Genomic DNA, 20,084 nt, shown 5'->3' with positions numbered 1-20,084 from the left:
CCTTCTGAACGCTCTTCTTTTCACTCAGATGCTTATTTGCAGTCTTACACTTCCTGTTGTGTTGGGCTGAAAGATCGACTGCTAGCTGCTGAAAATGTCTCTCTTTGAGGGGCTTAGTTACGGCAGCAACAAAAACGTGTACATTATCGACATCGGAGCTGCATACACAAAGTAAGCTTCACAGTTATCCGTTGTGATGATTGTTAAAAAAGGCTGACTGTAACTGTATACAACTTACAAGTGTGCATCGCCATCTGTAAGCAGCAGAAAAGTGCCAGTGAATCAGACGTACGCTTCACGGACTTTGCGTGTCATAACCTTTCAGAAGATTTCCATAAACTACGATACTTACAGACTGCACAGGAGATTAATGTTCTTCTTGTGTACTTTTTCTTACGTGTGCGTGTGTGTGTGTGTGTGTGTGTGTGTGTTTTCAAGCAACCAAGGGAAAACACAGCATGATAGAAGCAAAGAAGATCAGCATATCGATTCTTCTTCTTCTTTACGTTACACGACCAACATCGACTTGCAGTTACTCAACTGAAGAAAAATAATTAATTATAGTGAGAGGGTATGACATGTTTTCTATTACAACAATTATATGTCCTTTCAAATATGTTAATGTTACTTTGTTAGTTCTTGGATCTTAGTAAATTAAAATAAATGTTTACTGTCTCCAAGGCCTAATAATCATAATAATAATAATACCTAATAATACCACATAATCATAGATATGTAGTATGAAACCAGCCTGAAATAATACTCTGTGGTGATTCTTCTTTTTCATATAGATGTGGACTCGCCGGGGAAACAGGACCAAGATGCATCATTCCAAGCACTGTCAAAAACTCAAGAACAGGAATAGTTAGTATACTGTCATTGTTCTTTGGTGTGCATGCGTGTGTGCGTGTGAATTTGTGTGTATGTGTGTGTGTCTGTGTATTGTGATTGCATCTTGATCGCAACAGTATTAGTCTGTATAGGTATGACTAAAATGGTTGTGTGAGTGAAAGTAAGTGACTGTAACTAGCATGTGTGCAGAATGAGAAATTCCATTGTAAGTTTACCATTAGTAATAATTAGTAATAATTGGATTTATACAGCTTTTTTTTTTTAACAGAAATTCAATTTTTGTTAAAGTTTTTAAGGCCTCACACAAACACACACCCACACACACAAACACACACACACGCATGCACGCACTCACACACACACACAAACACACACACACACACACACACACACACACACACACACACACAAAACACATTCACAAACACCTGCACACACATATTTATCCATCCATATAAATGCTTGCATATGTTTATAAAACACAAACACACGTGCACACACACACACACACACACGCACACAAAATCAACAAACACACTTGTATACATACATACACTCTCACACACGCTCAAGTAACACACAGTGTCACAAATGCACAGAGAATGATACACACTGTTGATAAACACAATATATAGAGACATATATGGATACAACTACATATTTACTTGGTGACATAAAAATTTCAAATTTTGCCACATAATTTTTATGTATGTAACAATGATACATAGAAATTTGCAAAAAACATACAAATGGCAAATTGATGACACATTCATACACACAGTTATCACTGACAAACAGCTGAAATGCATGAGTAGGACCAGTAGTTATTGAGTATTAAGAACATTGATTTCATTTCATTACTGTGAATAATTAACCTATTTTATTGCTATCTTGGAAACTAGCTCATGTTGATTCAGGGGAGTGTGAGCCTCTCTTATGGTCACTGTCTGGTTGACATACTTTTAGGGAAAGTCTAATACATTTTGTGTGTGTGTGTGTGTGTGTGTGAATTCCAAAGGAAGTTTCATTAGGATACTTTTGATCTACTAAGCAAAGCCATGTTTATTCTTAGATACTTCTGCTTAGATAACTAAAATTAATTTGAAATGTCAGTTCAGAGTACTCCAATCACAATATAACTGAAAATGTATCTTAAATACTAATGTCACAACCAGATCCATGTTGTAAAACTGTTAGTGACAGTATGAGGATTAGAATGGGATTAGAAATTTTTGGTCTGTTTGTACATATGTGCTTTGATTTTTATCTCCAGGTTTCAAGGATATGGGATTACAGCAGTGCAGCCGAGCTTCAGGAGAGTCTGAAGGAGCTGCTCTCTGTGTTGATTTTCCGGTACTTTTAAACTCTGTTGTTGATTCATGCTAGTGTCATGTCATATCATTTAAGTCATGATTTATATCATGTTATTTTGGCATTTAATCGTTACACATTTTGAACAGTTGGTCTGCATGATTATGTCATCACAGACTGATTATGCAAAATGTTTGTTTTGTTTTTTTTTGTTCTGTACAGCTTTCTAAACTTCTTTAGTTATTGTCATTCATTCCTCTCAGAATGGCTGTGTTTTCTTGAACAAACAAACACACACACACACACACACACACACACACACACACACACACACACACACACACACACACACACACACACACACACACACACACACACACACACACACAAATATATATATATAAATATATGTATATTAGGGGGTATCAAATTTTTTTTGTGGTTTCTGTTTTTTGATGGAGAGGATGGGAATGGGCTGGTGTGTGCACAGGGAAAAGGAAGAATGAACTGGGAATGCATGTGTTTCTTGGTTTCATATCATCTGAAGGGATGACTGTTTTACATTGTAAGTTTTACTTCCATTCTTTTGTCGTCTTTTTCTTAAAAATGCGTTATTCTGACTGTTTCTAAGCAAGCAGATCAGACACAAAGTTTTGTTGCACGTCTGCTAATTGCCACGGTGTATGGATGTTGCAGTTATCTGCTGATGAGCCCGAAGGATAAGCGGGTTGTTGTGGTGGAGTCACTCCTGTGTCCAACAGACTTTCGCGAATGTTTGGCGCGCGTACTCTTCAGACATTTTGAGGTTGGTCAGTTGTCCAGAAGAAGACTGAAGAAGAAGATGTTATGATCATCTGATAAGCAAGTAATGGCAACCCGAACGAAAATGATATTGAGTCATGTGTGGTACTCCAACATATTATCCACTTTTCATTTAGGTTCTGTTCTCTAACTGAAATCAAATTGATTTGGAAATGGATCAGGGTTTGTTTGTTTTGTTTTTTTGTATTGCATTTCCTGCTTATCTTATATTCTATGTTGATGGTAAAATATAGGGTATTGAAGATTTGTATTACTTGTACTTTGACTTTTTTGGGGGGTCTATTTTTTTCCATCAGTAAACAAGACTTGTTTACCTTCAGCATTTTGTAGGGTTGGTTTTTTGTTGTTGTTGTTTTTGCATGCACTTTGATCGAATCATAATTGGGTAAATATATACACGTCTGCCACACAGCAATCACACATTCATAGGTTAAAAAGGTTTGAAAAAAAAAGATGTAGAAGTTCTAAAGAAAAAACCCAATTATTTTGTTGTCGGCTGTGACCCAACAGGTGGGTTGCGTGCTGTTCGCGCCTGGACATGTGCTGTCCTTGCTGACCCTGGGAACTACCTGCGGCATGGTGGTGGACGTGGGCTACAAAGAGACCTTGGCGGTGCCGGTATCCTTGCCCTGCTTTAGCTTGGACCTTCTGGGGGGAAAATGGTCAGGGATGTTGGGCAGAGGAGTAGGGTCATCATTCCGTGATTTAGGGTTTAGTAGATTTGAGACTTTCCTTTGTAGCGTAAATGATGGGACAGAGTGTTGTCTCTGTTGTTGTGCAGACATGGTTTTTGTTCTTTAGTGTTGTTGTTTTTTTAAGCAGTGTCAGAGTTACATGTAGCCCCAGCATGTGCAAAGACACATGTACATCCACTGTTTTATGTGATAGAAAATAATCTTAGTTGTCTTGAGTGTGTGCGTGTGTGTGTGTGTATTTTCTTTTTCTTTTTTTGATATAACTTGAAGACAGAGACAATGAATGATGGAGTGAAAATCAAATTGCTCACAAGAAAGAGGGGGAGTGGGGTAGGGAGGGAAGGATGTATGTGGAATCTTTATCAAACTGACTTTGTTTTCGAACTAGCTAGCAAGCAAGCAGAAATAGTTCACTGATGCAGTGCTTCTTGGAGAAACACTGTCAATGCTGAAATTGTTGGAAGGCAATGCAGTAAAACCCCAGATGACTGTTCCTTAACGTGTGGTCAGGTGTATGAAGGTATCCCCATTCTGGTTGCCTGGCAGTCAGTCCCAGCAGCAGGGAAAGCAATCCACAGGTGAGTTTGTGGAACTGACAGTCTATAAACAACATTGTCGAAAATGGAAGATCACTGTTTGCATAGCCTGCATGAAACTGTGCATTATATTAAGAATTTAGAATTGTGATTGTGTTTCATTATTTATTTCCTCCACAACCTTTGTGCTTGATTAGTGACATTGTGTTGAAATTGTTGTGAGTTTTTTTAGTTTATGATATACATTCTTCATTCCCGCCTTGATCAGGGTGATTATCTGGATGTTTCAAGCCAAAGAATCAATATTATTATTTTTGTTTACTTTTCCTCTTCGCTTCTGACGATCTGGGGTTCTCACTGAAATCATGTCAAGTCAGCATGGTTGAGTAACTGATTATATTGTATTGTATTTGTATTTTGTTTTTCTTTTTTTATCACAACAGGGTTCTCTGTGAAATTCGGGCAGCTCTCCCCAGGGAGAACGCATCACTACACTACAGCACCACCCTTTTTTTTTTCTTTTCTTTTTTTTCCTGCATGCAGTTTTTTTTGGGGTTTTTTCCTATCAAAGTGGATTTTTCTACAGAATTTTGCCAGGAACAACCCTTTTGTTGCCGTGGGTTTTTTACGTGCCCTAAGTCCATGCTGCACATGAGACCTCGGTTTATCATCTCATCCGAATGAGTAGCGTCCAGACAACCACTCAAGGTCTAGTGGAGGGGAAGAAAATACCGGCGGCTGAGCCGTGATTAGAACCAGTGCGCTCAGATTCTCTCACTTCCTAGGCAGATGCGTTACCTCTTGGCCATCACTCCACATTGTTGTATGAGTTGAACAAAGAAAACTGAAGTAAGCTTCTACATGTTACATTGTTTCTGCATTTGTACGAACAGCTAGGGATTTGGATGTGCTTCACTTCGTAAGAACGATGAGGCTATTACGATATGTATTAGGAACGAGTGTGCGGGAATAAATGAATGCTTTGTTTGCAGTCGCATCAAGTCCCAGTTGTTGGACGGTGGTGTGGTCAAGACATCTCAGCACCAGGATCAGCCAGTGGCCTCTGTACCAGGTCAGCAGGCATCTTTCACTTTCAGTTACAGGGTGGATTTTAAAATATACAGTCTGCCAGTGTTACAGTTCACAGCCATTCTTTCGAAAGACCGGAACCCTAGGGGGGAAAAAAAAGTGGCATAGTTCACAGATTTATAGCTGTTATTTTATTTTATTTTTTCTGTAGATATACTTGTTTTTGTTGTTGCTTTTTTTTTATCTTTTTTTTTTATCTCTCTCTGTGTCCTATGTTGGGGGTTTTTTTTGGTTTTTTTCTTTTTCCTGCCTTTTCATAATCTTTGTGCCTCATGACTTGAGTAATCAGCACCGAAAGTCCTGTCCCCAGTGATCAGTGTCAAATATTTTGCAGAATTTGACAGTTTGTGATATTTATACATATTTCTTTTTTCTTCATTTGCTGTTTTTTCAGAGCTTGTTAGTCTGTTATAAGGTGTGATTTTCTTTTTTTTAAACATTTTTTATTTTATTTTAAAAATTCCTGACACTTTAATGTGTTTCAGATTCCTTGTCAGAAGAAATATTGGAGGACATTAAAGGTAAGTAACAATGATGTGTTATACCTACATATATACATTATATATATATATACATATAAACATTATATATACATATAATGGTGTGTGTATACCTAGAAGATAGAGATTGAGGCATTACTGTGTGTCCTCATCACAAGAGATGTGAGCACAATAAAACTCTCCATTTGAACTCCAAATATGTTATTTTGCAGAGTGGCAGAGATAGACAGACATGCTTGCCCTACTTTGCTTGCCCTACTTCTCCTCTTTGATAAATGTTACATGATTAGGCTGCCATTGCAGTTCTAGAAACTGCAGATAGTATATACTTCTGTAGTGCATTAAAAATTAGTGTGTATATAAATCAGGATGCTTTCTTCTGCTGCATTTGTGTTCTGCAACTCACATGTTCACTCATTGCTACAAAAATAAATTTTACCTCTGTGGCTGTTTCTGCTACACTTATTTACACAGCCATACTCTTGTTTGTAGTTACAAAATATCAATAGCAGCAGAAAAGGTGTTTTTTTTTCAGACATTCTCAAATCTAAGTTTATTTATATGATTTCCTATTTAGAAAAATGAAAGTGTTCCTGTTCAGCTAAATGTTTGTAAAGATATGAAATTATTGTTGATTTGATTGTTTTAATATTTTAGAAATTCTGGAATACCTTATAAGGCTGTAGGTTTATGAACAACAGCGTAATATTTAAAAATAACAATAAAAAAAAAAACACACAAAAAAACAAACAAACAAACAGCGTAATATTTTCTTCTGTTTCATGTGAACAGTTCGCTGCTGTTTTGTCACGGATTTCAGCCGAGGTCAGGCCATCCAGGATGTGGTGTTGAGAGGTGCAGATGCTAACAAGGTGAATTTTCCATCTTTTTTCTTTCTTTCTGGTTTTTTTTTGTTGTTGTGGCACACAACAGTTAGTAATGTCTTTACTTCTATCCTATCTCCCACATCCTTCGCCTTCTGGGTTTGTGGGCTGTAACTCCCACTTTCACTTGCATCAGTGAGCAGGCTTGTTTTATGGGTGACAGTTTTTGCCTCACTGTTAGGCAGCGACGGTCCGTTTTCAGGGTGTGCATGCCTGGCGTGTTTGTGTTTCCACAACCCAGCAAATGCTGACATGGACGATGGGATCTTTGTTGTCCTGCATGTGTGCACATGACAGACGCAAGCAGGTTTTGCACATATGTTGGCCTGGTTGGGTAGAAAAAAAAAAAATCTCCACCCTTAACCCACTAGGCACCAATAATAGGGTCGAACCCAAGACCCTCACATCAATGCTTTAACCACACAGCTGTTATGCCCGTCATCACCCACACAATGTGTTCTTCTCATTTTCATCTGCATTTTGCAGAAAGCAAGTTCAGGATGAAGAGGAATGTCATGTTAATCTGTGCTGACAAACAAAATGTATGCATGAAGTTGGAGTAGAATGGCATGTGAATTACTGTACATACTTGTGTATTTATTTTCTTAGTGACTTGTAAACTTAAGAAAGCTAAGTGTTCATTGTGTACCATTTGTTTTTTGTCTTTTTTCAACCCATCATTGATAGCAAAATGGTGTTCAGTATGCCATTATTTTTTTCTTTGTCAACATGTACCTTATTTCAAGCTGTTCAAGCTGTGGTTTATGTGGAATAAGCCAGGTAACTGAATATTGTGAAGAAAGGAAGAAAACAACAACAAAATTATTGTGAAGTTATGGAAAGAGTTTGACACAGACTTCCAACATCCTGTATCTGTTCTGATAAGCCAAAGCTTTTTTTTTTCTTTTTTTTTAATGCGAAATCAGACATCTTATTTCCTCATCAGAGATGACCTGGGCTATGATCCATCCGAACTAACTTGTGCTGTTTGTGAGTTTTGTGGTTGGTGTGTGTTGTGTTTGTAGGTGTCCATTTGGTGCTCACCCTTTTTGTGGTTGGTGTGTGTTGTGTTTGTAGGTGTCCATTTGGTGCTCACCCTTTTTGTGGTTGGTGTGTGTTGTGTTTGTAGGTGTCCATTTGGTGCTCACCCTTTTTGTGGTTGGTGTGTGTTGTGTTTGTAGGTGTCCATTTGGTGCTCACCCTTTTTGTGGTTGGTGTGTGTTGTGTTTGTAGGTGTCCATTTGGTGCTCACCCTTTTTGTGGTTGGTGTGTGTTGTGTTTGTAGGTGTCCATTTGGTGCTCACCCTTTTTGTGGTTGGTGTGTGTTGTGTTTGTAGGTGTCCATTTGGTGCTCACCCTTTTTGTGGTTGGTGTGTGTTGTGTTTGTAGGTGTCCATTTGGTGCTCACCCTTTTTGTGGTTGGTGTGTGTTGTGTTTGTAGATGTCCATTTGGTGCTCACCCTTTTTGTGGTTGGTGTGTGTTGTGTTTGTAGATGTCCATTTGGTGCTCACCCTTTTTGTGGTTGGTGTGTGTTGTGGGATTGTAGGTGTCCATTTGGTGCTCACCCTTTTTGTGGTTGGTGTGTGTTGTGTTTGTAGGTGTCCATTTGGTGCTCACCCTTTTTGTGGTTGGTGTGTGTTGTGTTTGTAGGTGTCCATTTGGTGCTCACCCTTTTTGTGGTTGGTGTGTGTTGTGTTTGTAGATGTCCATTTGGTGCTCACCCTTCCTTTGCTTTTCATCCTGACCTGGCATCATTCCAGTATGATGATGCCAGCTGGATCCTTTTGGTTTTGTATGTCGTGTTTGGTTTAAGTTAGAAAGAATGAAATGGTGGCTTGTTTTCTAATTTGATTTGCTTTTAAGTCATGAATTAAATGGTAGCTGTATTTTGTTGTTTTTTGGGGTTGTTTTTTTTTGTTATTTCATTACCTGTACATTTATAGTAAGGCAGCAGAATAACAGTAACTGAAATATATGTTCTCTCAGTAATTTATGATGGGGCAACAGAATAATATTCACAGAAATAGACGTTTCATGTTTCTGGAATGGCAGTATGTGAAGGTGGAATTGATGGCTTAGAGGTAACGTGTTCGCCTAGGAAGCAAGAGAATCTGAACGCGCTGGTTCGAATCACGGCTCAGCTGCTGGTATTTTCTCCCCCTCCACTAGACCTTGAGTGGTGGTCTGGACGCTAGTCATTCAGATGAGACGATAAACCGAGGTCCTGTGTGCAGCATGCACTTAGCACACGTAAAAGAACCCACAGCAACAAAAGGGTTGTTCCTGGCAAAATTCTGTAGAAAAATCCACTTTGATAGGAAAAACAAATAAAACTGCATGCAGGAAAAAATACCAAAAAATGGGTGGCGCTTAAGTGTAGCGACGCACTCTCCCTGGGGAGAGCAGCCCGAATTTCACTTAGAGAAATCTGTTGTGATAAAAAAGAGAAATACAATACAATGCAATACAATACAATAAATAAATAATGGATACTTATATAGCACACTATCTAGAAATCTGCTCTAGGCGCTTTACAAATACGCTTTTGTTAACATAAAACATATCTATGTTACATACACACACCAAAACGTGATCACACACACACACACACGCACACACACACACTCCATACATACATTTTAACATACATGTGTATCTAACAGCTACCCTAACACATACGCCCACATAGGCAGGCACAAACTTACATAAACACACGCGCACACAATACACATACATGCATGTAGTTATGTACACATACATATGTATACACACATAGTCAAGCACAGCTAACGCAAAGGAAGTGGCCCTGCCACAATTGAACTTACTGCTGAGGGAAAAGATGGGTTTTGAGACGAGATTTGATAATACAATACAAGATGACAGAAGTGGTTTTTGTGCAGCTTCCGAGCCCTCCCCCTGCAGTAGAATACCCTCTGGATGGTGGCCGCATTGTCACTGTCAGTGGAAAGATCAGGTACGCACAGTATCTATCAGTTTGATTTTGTAACGATGTATTGATCATAATGAAAATCATATCTACTTAAAACTGAATGGAAATTTGCTGTTACGGGCGCAATAGCCGAGTGGCTAAAGCATTGGACTTTCAATGTGAGGGACCTGGGTTTGAATCACTGGTGGGTAAAGGGTGGAGATTTTTATGATCTCGCAGGTCAACATATGTGCAGACCTGCTAGTGCCTGAAGCCCCTTCGTGTGTAAACGCATGCAGAAGATCAAATACGCACGTTAAAGATCCTGTAATCCATGTCAGCGTTCGGTGGGTTATGGAAGCAAGAACATACCCAGCATGCACACCCCCGAAAGCGGAGTATGACTGCCTACATGGTGGGGTGAAAAACGGTCATACACGTAAAAACCCACTCGTGTATATGCGAATGAACGTGGGAGCTGCAGCCCACGAACGCAGAAGAAGAAGAAGAAGAAACTGTTAAACGATTGCTGTGACTGGTTGTATGAAAGGTGTCAAGCAAAAGCAGCAGTTGCACAGGGGCAACTGTATCATCATGCGAAAGCATTCCAGCTCATTATTTTCGAACTCTCAAAAGTGCAGTTGCTTTTTTGTCAGTGATTTTTTATATTCTGTATCTCTTCCTCTTTTTCTTTTGAAAGTTACTGGATAACAGGTATTTTTATCTCCAGTGTCAAGCTCCTGAACAATGCATTGCTACTGTAAATGTAATGTTGAGCCTTTACTTTGAATTTCTTATATGAATGAAAGTATGTTTACGAAATGTTTATATATACATATATTTTGTGTTGTGTTTTTGAGTGTAAATTTGAAAATTCCTTGGAATCTAACAAAAAGGAACTGGCAGATACTGTTTTAATGTGTTCAACTATGAAGTGTTTGCTACTAACCGACAGGCATATGTTCCTCACATCCTAGTTTGAAATCTGGTAGCATTTTGTGACTGAAAGGTGGAGGTTTTCCAGTCAACATATATGCTGGCCTGCTGATACACAGAATTAATTGAACATGAAAGTTAGTGACTTGACACAAATGATTTAAGGGTTAACAGAACATGAAATAGCTTGAAAGTGAATGATACAGAGCATTCATTTAACACAGCATACAGTGGCATGAAATGGATGGTGGGTGTTTCAGGGAGCACAGCTGTGAGGTGCTGTTTGAACTGGATGACGATGAGTGCTCTGTGGCCGCCAGCATTCTGGATAGCTTGCTGCTGGTCAGTTCCTCTGTGTGTGTCTGTAGTCGTTGAAGCAGACAGCAAGACTCCAAGCTGTTGTGTGTGTTATACGTCGTTGTGTGTATGGTTGGATAATGTGTGTGTGTGTGTGTGTGTGTGAGTGTGCGTTGTCATGCATGTGTGAGTATTCAATCGTGAGTTGGTGAACACAGGTTTGCTGAATGTGGCCCTTTTCTTTTTCCTTAATTCATTTCAATCATTTGCCTTTTACGTACCTTGTGTTTTAGTATATTTTAACACATTTAAATATTGTTTTAATTACACATACTTAACCGTGACCCAACTAGTGCAGACTCCGGCAGGGGTCTGATATTCCTGTCCTGTGCAAACTACTATCCGCCTATGCGGAGAAAACGAAAGTACTACGGCCGATAACTTTTGTTTTTATCTGTTCTTTGCAATTTATTTCACACTGTATATAAACCTATAGTAAGCTCTCAAGACCTGATCAGCGGGTTGGGTATAACTTTATGTGTAGGTCAGTCATATCCTCCTTTTTTTTTCTCAAAGTGGATGTGGTGTAACTTATATGGATCATTCTGTACACTTTTGACAACTCCTTGAAACCGAAACTGGAATTGCGGACAGGTAGGATGGAAATCCTGTGCTGGAGATTCATATTGCTTGTGTGATTCAGAAAAAAAAATGCATTGTTTCCTCAGACAGATGAAGCTGTGGCGGGCATCAGTCCAGGTTTGAGACGATTCACATGGCTGTACCCTGTTCTGCTCTGCATCAAAGTAATGAATCCTGGCATCAGCCACACTTTAGAGATACAGAGACTGGCTGTTCAGTTTCCAGTTTCAAAGAAGTCCACAGACTGATTCATTTACACAAGAGACTTGCAGTGTTGGAAAGAACATTTTTAGCACAACATTCTCAAAGTGAAGATCTTTGGTGGTGGTCTTTGTTGCCACAGGGATGTCTTAGTTGCCACAGGCTTGAAGAGGTAAAACTATCTTGCTCAAAGTGCCATTCGTAAACTAGATAACCCTTTACTGCGTGGTCCTGTCTTTCCATTGAAGCCTATAGCAACTCAGCACTGTATAGGATCTGGCAGTCAGAAATAAAAAAAAGGTGACGTGATGAGACATGACTACAATTGGGCAAATCCATATATGCTGCACCACATATAAGGCAGATGCCTGACCAGCTCATACATAGTTGAGGGCAGCGCTTATGTTGCCATGGGATCTTTCAGTTCACCAAGTGCATGGCTGCAGTTGAGATCTCTGTTATTTGTCTCATCTGAATGACTGGATGCTCAGTTTTATTTTCAGTTCAAACTCAGGAGAGAGGGCAGGATCAGAATTCAAACCCAGACTCTCACGGACACTGTATTGGCAGATAAGCATCTTAACCCTTCTGTCACCTTCCTTCTTTCCATGTGAATGATGCAAATCAATTTTGGGGATGATTTCAGTGTCCTATCGACACAAGGCGAGAACTGGCGGAGAGCATTGTGGTGGTGGGAGGCACGGCCATGACACCAGGCTTCTACCATCGGCTGAAAAGAGAGCTGGACACGCTGGCCGCTAAACCCAGCTACAAGGAGACACTCGGCATCGGAACCTTCAAGTTCCTCAAGGCGCCAGCCAGAGAAAACTACACTGCTTGGCTTGGAGGTTTGTGCGATGGTGCAGGTGCTACACTGTCTTTGATGAATTTTCATTCCTTCTTTGACAGTTCCTAGTATTACTTCTTCTTCGTTCATGGGCTGCAACTCCCACGTTCACCTGTATGTGCACAAGTGGGCTTTCACGTGTATGACTGTTTTTACCCTGCCATGTAGGCAGCCATATTCCGTTTTCGGGGGTGTGCATGCTGGGTATGTTCTTGTTTCCATAACCCACCAAACACTGACATGGATTAAAGGATCTTTAATGTGCATATTTGATCTTCTGCTTGCTTATACACACGAAGGGGGTTCAGGCACAAGCAGGTCTGCACATATGTTGACCTGGGAGATCAGAAAAATCTCCACCCTTTACCCACCAGGTGCCATTACCAAGATTCGAACTTGGGACCCTCAGATTGAAAGCCTAACGCTTTAACCACTCAGCTGTTGCTCCCATCATCCAAGTATTACATTATGTGGGTGTGATTGAAATACATCCAGTGTGTGTGATTGCATATGGGTATATATGTGAGTGCTTTAGCTGGATGTTTCAAGCAAATCTTACTGTATCATGCAAATCTTACTGTATTGCATAACAAATTAATAAACAGTTTTCACAAAAATTTGCTTTTTGTAAATTACAAAATAAGTTGGAAAATAAAAGATTATAAAATTACTTTATTGTTGTCTCCAATAAATCGATGTCCAGAATTACACCAGTAGCACCAATATGTTTGTTCTTTGGTGGTGTATGCAGTCTCGATTTCATCTGTTAATGTAAGTGATGGTAAGGAAATGTGTATGTACAAGAAGAGTGACTTTCCATTTGTCTTTCTCCTCTACCAATTTATTGTTCATGTTTTTTTTATATAGTTTTTGTGGGGGTTTTTTAATTGTTGGTTTCAGTCAACAGCCTACACACACACACACACACACAAACACACATATATATATTTATTTATTTATTTATTTATTTATATTGCTGTTGAATATTTGTTGATAAAATTTGACTTGAGTGGCATAAGCAGTAAAGCAGGACGCACACAGTTGATTAAAAGAGTAACCCATCTTTTACTTCAGTGTTGATGATTGCAACTCCTGTACTGTGTCTTTTTTGGGGGTGGGGGGGTCTTGGGGTGTTGATGATGGTGACTGACCATGTGTTGTGTGTTTCTAGGGGCCATGGTGGGGGCTTTGGAGACACTGCCGTCCAAGTCTCTGTCCAGAGATGCTTATTTGCAGCGAGGACGCCTGCCTGACTGGTGCTGCCTGGACCAAGAAACGTGGGCTGATGATCGGACCGCACAGCGTCGTTGATTCAAGGGGAGGTTGGAGGGGTGGGGGGATTTGGAACAAATGAACTCTGAAATGATAACCACACCACACTGTTCTCAACCGTGGTTGCTGATATTTACATTTACATCTCCTGGCATTGGGTGTAATTATCTGTCATATCATCAGTGCATAAAAGTTCTGCAGGATATATGCAGATTATTCTTTATTTCTCTTGTTTTGTTTTTAATTACACATACTTAACCGTGACCCACTAGTGCAGACTCCGGCAGGGGTCTGACATTCCTGTCCTGTGCAAACTACTATCCGCCTATGCGGAGAAAATGAAAGTAACTACAGCCGATAGTTTGGGGTTTTTTGTTTTTGTTGTTGATTTTTTTATATAAATTTCTTTTTGGGTTTCATATTTTTCTGTACAAAAGGGAAGTAATATGCGAAGGGAGGCTACTAGCTGCAGCTACTTTCAATTCCTCTGCATTGGTGGACTTTGTAGTTTGTACAGGACAGGAATCAGATCCCTGCCAGAGTCTGCATCTGTGGGTCACAACAAGTCTGTTAGATTAAACGTTTTTTGTTGTGTGTTTTTTTGTTTTTTTTAATCCTTTTTCTGTTTTTCTTCTTTACATATAAAGTTGACTACATTTTAAGTGTCTGAATAGTGCTTATGTGTCTGTGCTGTTTCACATTCTCTTTTAATTTATGTCAGGTTCATTATTTGGGAATGATGTGAATTTGAAGAAGACAGGAGCTGCCACAGAGTGCATCTCACAGAGGAGACTGGTCCAACATGCTGGTCTAGTTCAGGCTTGGTTTTGCTTGCCATTGTTGTTTATCTGGTAATTTCTTTTCCATATACATTGATATTTTATTGATATTTACATTTTTCCATTTTCCTTTCTCTTTCGCTGTCTGCTTACTTCTAATTTTCCTCTTCTTTTCTGTCTTTTTTTTTTCTGTCTTATCTTTCTTTCTCCGTTGTTCAAATTTTGGTCCCATCAACCTGTTGTTACATGAAAAAACAAACTTTGTGATTACAAGGAGTGTGTTTTTTTTCCAACTTCCCCCATTCAGTTTCCCTTCTCCAGCTATCTTTAGTAGTTGGTTCATTGTCAGTTTGTGTGTGTGTGTGTGTGTGTGTTTTGTAAGGAGCGGAGTGGGTGGGGTGAAATAGGGGAAGAAAACATACTGGCATTTCCAGAATAGCTGTATTTGTCACGGAAAAACATAGAAAGGATGACTGTTCCTGAAGTTACAACTACAAATTGCATGTTAAGGAACTCAGAAAAAAAAAGAAGAAGAAGAAGCAGCAAAAACATCCACCCCAAAACACAAAACAAATGGGGGCAGCTTTTTTCATGGGTGGATGAATCTGATGGATGGATAGGAGGTTGAAACTACAACAGTATGGGCATTTGCACGAGTTCCTGAACAGCTACAGAAGAACCGAAGTCAAGAGAAAGCGTGGTCATCTGAAAAGATGGGTAGCTGTCCCAAAGTGAATGTGTGAGACTGATGAAGGAGGGGGAACCTCACTAAAGAAAAATGATGAAAAAATAAATAAATTTTTTAAAAAGAAAAAAAAAAAGAAAAAAGAAAAAAAAAAGACGCCACATTTTCAGGAATGAATACAGTGAATGGTGGCCATGTTCACGACAAGGACAGTTAGGGGAAAACTTTGTACATTCTGCATGTCTGAATCCTCCATCAGTCATGGTAGCCGTGATGATGGTGTTCCTAAATCCTTTTTTTTTTTGTAAATTATACTTTGTTCCTGATTTTGTTTTACATTGTCTGTTCCTGATGATGGTGGAAAGAAAGTTCTTTTATCTGCTTACAGAAAATTGAAATGCGCCTTCTCTTTTTCCATTGGATATTGAAAGTCATTTATTTTCCCTCTGTTATCTTGCTTTTGTCCAGTGCAATAGTGTGGATCCATTATGAGAGAATGTTTGCATTACCATTCATATGTTTTGGTTTGGTTGGGCTTTTTGAGTGTGTGTTGTGTTTGTTTTTTTTCCAGTGAATATTGCAAGATCTGTAGTAAGTTGGTGGAAGGTGTACCAAGTCATATTTTTGTTAAGAAAAACTAGTTTGTTTGGGGTTTGTTTGTTTTTTTGATTGCATTTGCTTCTTTGTCAGAAAGCAGCTTCAGTAAAGAAAGAAATAAAAGAGAAAAAGGAAGCTTACATCTTGTGTGTTTATTGTTCATAAGTTGTGTCCATTGTATTTCTATATGTTTGTATCTTCATTTCGTTCAGTGGCAAAGAACAGTAAAAGACATGAACTTTTTTTTCCAGTTTGACAGACATTTCATATGCTGAAGTGACTAGAATTTTTTTTGTGTGTGTTTTTTTTTTGTTTGTTTGCTTTTTCAATTAACTGATTTGGTGAATCTTACGTCAAAGAAAAGGACTCCAAATTTATAGTAGCAACTTTTAATCATGAGGAAAGGTGTAATTTTTTTGCCATGACAATTAAAAATCCTGAAATCTGTGGACTTTCTGCTCTTTGTGTGATCAGCTATAATATTGTTGAAGCAGCTTGAGAATAAGCGCTGCATTGTCGTCTTTGTGTAATATTGCATGCAGTGACTCTTTGTGAAATGCAAACCATTCCCAAGTCCACCTTTAGTCATAGTCATCAGTACAACTTAGAACTGGTGGGATGCATTGTTTTAGACACTATCTTCAAAGCAGCCAATAAGTGACTGCTGCCGAGCAAGTATTCCTCCAGATAAATTCAGCTGCTTGCACTTGAAACAGAGCCTCAGAACTATGATCATCAGTCTTCTTGATAGTTTCTTGCACATCCCATTTTGTCACCAGTTTAACCCCTACGCTGCCTGCATGACGAGATAACTCGTCATGGCAAGCATGTATGCTTCGCTGCCTGCATGACGAGATAACTCGTCATCGAAATATTCTGACTTTTCCCTGGTTTGCATTCACTTCCTTGGCAAAAATAGTGGTAGCTTTAGCCTGGGGAATCTCTCTAGATTCTATTTATAGCTAGAAACCCCATCTACGTCATGAAGCAGTCCTTTATTTGAACGTTTTGGTTGGGTCACTGTCCAAGTGTTTGCCTGACTTCTCTCCTCGCTCGCTCAACAAAATGTCGGACTGACGCCGTGCTCAAGACATGCGATCGTGACGAACTAAATCAACCAAGATTTCTTTCTTTAGCTGATGCTCAGAAAGAATTGAAGCGTAAATTCGAAGGAGAAGATAGTGATGAACATTTATAGGACGATCTGATAGAAAATAAATGAATAATGAAGAGAGTGGCCAAGATGTGACTGTCAGTGAGTGATGCTGGCTGTACACATGTTAGCAGACGATAGATGACCGAATTAGCAGCAGAGCGATATTCTTGGCACGCAGCCAACGCGGTCTGATGAGAACTGAATCAAGTGACCGTGTGAGAGGGGTGAGGAGGATGGGGTGGAGACTGAGGGGGCGTGGCCTCACATCCATCTTATCACTTGGAGAAGTCACAATGTACAGTATAGACCGGATGTATAAAACACCGGATGTATGAAAGTCTGCATGTATGAAAGGGGCAGGCAGGGTCCCGGCAGAAGCTACTCTTTGTTATTACTTAGCATTTTCCGGTTGTATGAAAATCGGATGTATAAAAGTCCGGTTGTATGAAAGCAAATCTCTGGTCCCGAGCAGCACAAATGCGCTGTTGCAAGACCGGTTGTAAGAAAACGAAACCGAAAGTAGACCAAATTCACCAAAGTGTGGTAAATTCCCCGTAAAATTATTTCCCCTTCCATAGCGACTCGATCTTGCAAAATGGCGGACCCGCACCGCAAAGCGAAAGGTACAGGCAAACGCAGAGTGTTGACATTGTCTGAGCACCTTAAAATCATAAAGGCAGTAGAGGACAGTCCATTCAAATCCCGAACACAGATGGCCATTAATTTAGGTGTCCCCCTGCCAACGCTGTCAGATATCATGAAAGACAAGAACATATATCTTGCTCAGGCAAGAAGCGGCGATATTGTGACGACGAGCAAGCGGGCACGGAGCTCTCAGCTGGCGTCTGTGGACAAAGGAGCTCTCAGCTGGCGTCTGTGGACAAAGCGTTGCTGGACTGGTTTACGTCATGCAGGTGGGCTATTCTTATTTTTTTCTTTATGAATTTTTATTTGTTGATTGATTTGAAACTGTATGTTCATACTGTTAGCGCTCTAAAAGTGGGTATCAGTGTCTCACAGTGTGTGTATGTGTGTACACGTGCGTACGTGTGCACGTACGCACACTGACGTGTGCGCGCATGCGTGCGTGATAGTGTGTGTGTGTGTCTGTGTGTGTGTATGTCTGTTTGCCTGTCTATCTTCCTGTCTCGGTGCCCGTGCCCCTGTATTTTTAACCTACACATAAAATATGCCTTGAGCCATCCGCATATGCAATATGACTTCAATGTGCCCAGCAGTTTGCTTGGAAATTGGTAGCAGTACATTGGTAGTAAAAAGTTTGCGACCGCATAACGGGGGCAATACAAGTGTGTGTGTGTGTGTGTGTGTGTGTGTGTGTGCGTGCGTGTCAGTGTGTGTGCGTGAGCGCATCAGTGTGTGTGTGTGTGTGTGTGTGTGAGGGGAAGGGGGAGGAAGTGGTGGGGGTGCAGTAGTTGGGTGTGTGTATGGGGTGCGTAGCTATGTGCCCTCGTCTCTGCTCCCAGCACTCAAAAAACGTCTCTATCTGCCCTAAACTCAGTTATATTTTTAAGGTACAGTGTTCTATGTGCGCCCATCTCTATGTGCCCCCGTCTCTATGTGCCCCCATCTCTATGTGCCCCCGTCTCTATGTGCCCCCTTCTCTAAATGCCCCCATCTGTCTATTTCTGTCAAAGAGTGTTAGAGTATTTTGCATCTATACTGTAGCGCTGCGGATGTCATTTTGGTTCATAATAATGTTTATTTATAGCTTGATTGAAATACTATTTATTAGAACGAACAAAACAATTTTTTTTTGGTAATATTTTGTTGAATAAGGAAAAAAGTAAATTTTTTTTAATTTAATCAACATACTGTGATGTTGAGAAAGAAAACAACACCACACACACACACACACACACAAAGAGAGAGAGAGAGAGAGAGAGAGAACTCAGAAAATTTTATTTGCTACGTCAACGGCCCTTAGAAAGATTCCACGACCAAAAACATCGTCAAAAGCGCAAAAGGGTTGTGGAGGGAACACACACAATACAGTCGTGCCACACACACACACACACGCGCGCGCGCGCACGCGCACACACACACGCACGGAGGGAGGGTGGGGGGGAGTGCACGGCACATGCAAAGCAGAACAGTTCCCACAAACAGTTGCTCTTTCTACCGGTTGTCCTGTGTGTATGTAAGTACATGTACTTTTCCACTTGTTATTCACAAACCTTTTCTTCTTACTAGGATATGTATGAAAACATTTAAACATAAAAAAAAGTAAATACAAAAATAACATGAAAAAAAACTACTTTTATCAAGTAAAAGACGCGTGGCCGGATGTATGAAAGTCGATCCTCAATATTTTCATACATCCGGTTATCCGCTTGTAGTAAAGACCGGATGTATGGAAGACAAAAAGTGGGTCCCGACGACTTTCTTACATCCGGTCTCGACTGTATTGTGTATCTATCTCTTAAAAAATATATATATATTGTGGTTGTTCTAGTATGATTTTGTGTTTGCAGATATCCATTTGTCCAGAAAATATGATGTTTTTGTGCAAATTACCTGACTAATGTTTGTAATGAACAAGTTGAAAATGTGACAAAAAACAAAACACTGATTTCAAAACAACAGCATGTCACTAAAAATATATAAAATGGGAAAACAGCATGTGTTTTGTATTCTTTATTCATTTACCTTTCAGAAAATATATACTTTTATGGGTCTTTCTCCAATAACAAAGAGCACAGAATTTTTGGAAAATTTATACCCGTTTTTTGTGGAAAAAACCCTGGCAAATAGATTTCACTTAAATCTTATTTTCCTGGCAGCGAAAGGGTTAATGTCTACTTCTCAGCTTTATGGTTTGGCGACCAGCAAATAACTGTGTCCTCTTTGTATTCCTTTCATCCCACATGCTCAATAAAAAAAACCCAACAATATTCAAGATAAGGTGGTTCAATGGAATAAAATCAGTTTAATACAACAATCATAGTGGTTAAAACCTTTCATTTCATCAAAACTAAAGCTGTGCAATCAAGCGGCCATATATGATGAAATCTGAAAAAAACAAAAAAAAACAA

At 39.6% G+C, this 20,084-nt stretch overlaps 1 protein-coding gene across 1 annotated transcript; it reads left to right on the top strand.

Annotated features, from left to right (window-relative positions):
- Positions 1-15: 15 nt before the first annotated feature.
- LOC143281236 (actin-related protein 10-like) lies at positions 16-16,322 on the top strand. Its single transcript, XM_076586333.1, has 13 exons — positions 16-171; positions 792-864; positions 2,126-2,205; positions 2,860-2,968; positions 3,496-3,603; positions 4,191-4,258; positions 5,209-5,288; positions 5,791-5,826; positions 6,598-6,677; positions 9,591-9,664; positions 10,816-10,897; positions 12,342-12,543; positions 13,714-16,322. Exons 1-13 carry the CDS (start codon positions 95-97, stop codon positions 13,851-13,853), a joined length of 1,209 nt encoding a protein of 402 aa, XP_076442448.1. The 5' UTR covers positions 16-94; the 3' UTR covers positions 13,854-16,322.
- The last annotated feature ends 3,762 nt before the right edge of the window (positions 16,323-20,084 follow it).

The sequence above is a fragment of the Babylonia areolata genome, chromosome 4, assembly GCF_041734735.1.
Source record: "Babylonia areolata isolate BAREFJ2019XMU chromosome 4, ASM4173473v1, whole genome shotgun sequence".
NCBI lineage: Eukaryota > Metazoa > Mollusca > Gastropoda > Neogastropoda > Buccinidae > Babylonia > Babylonia areolata.
Note: the sequence above shows the minus strand (reverse complement) of the source record. Positions and strands in the feature narration are given on the sequence as shown.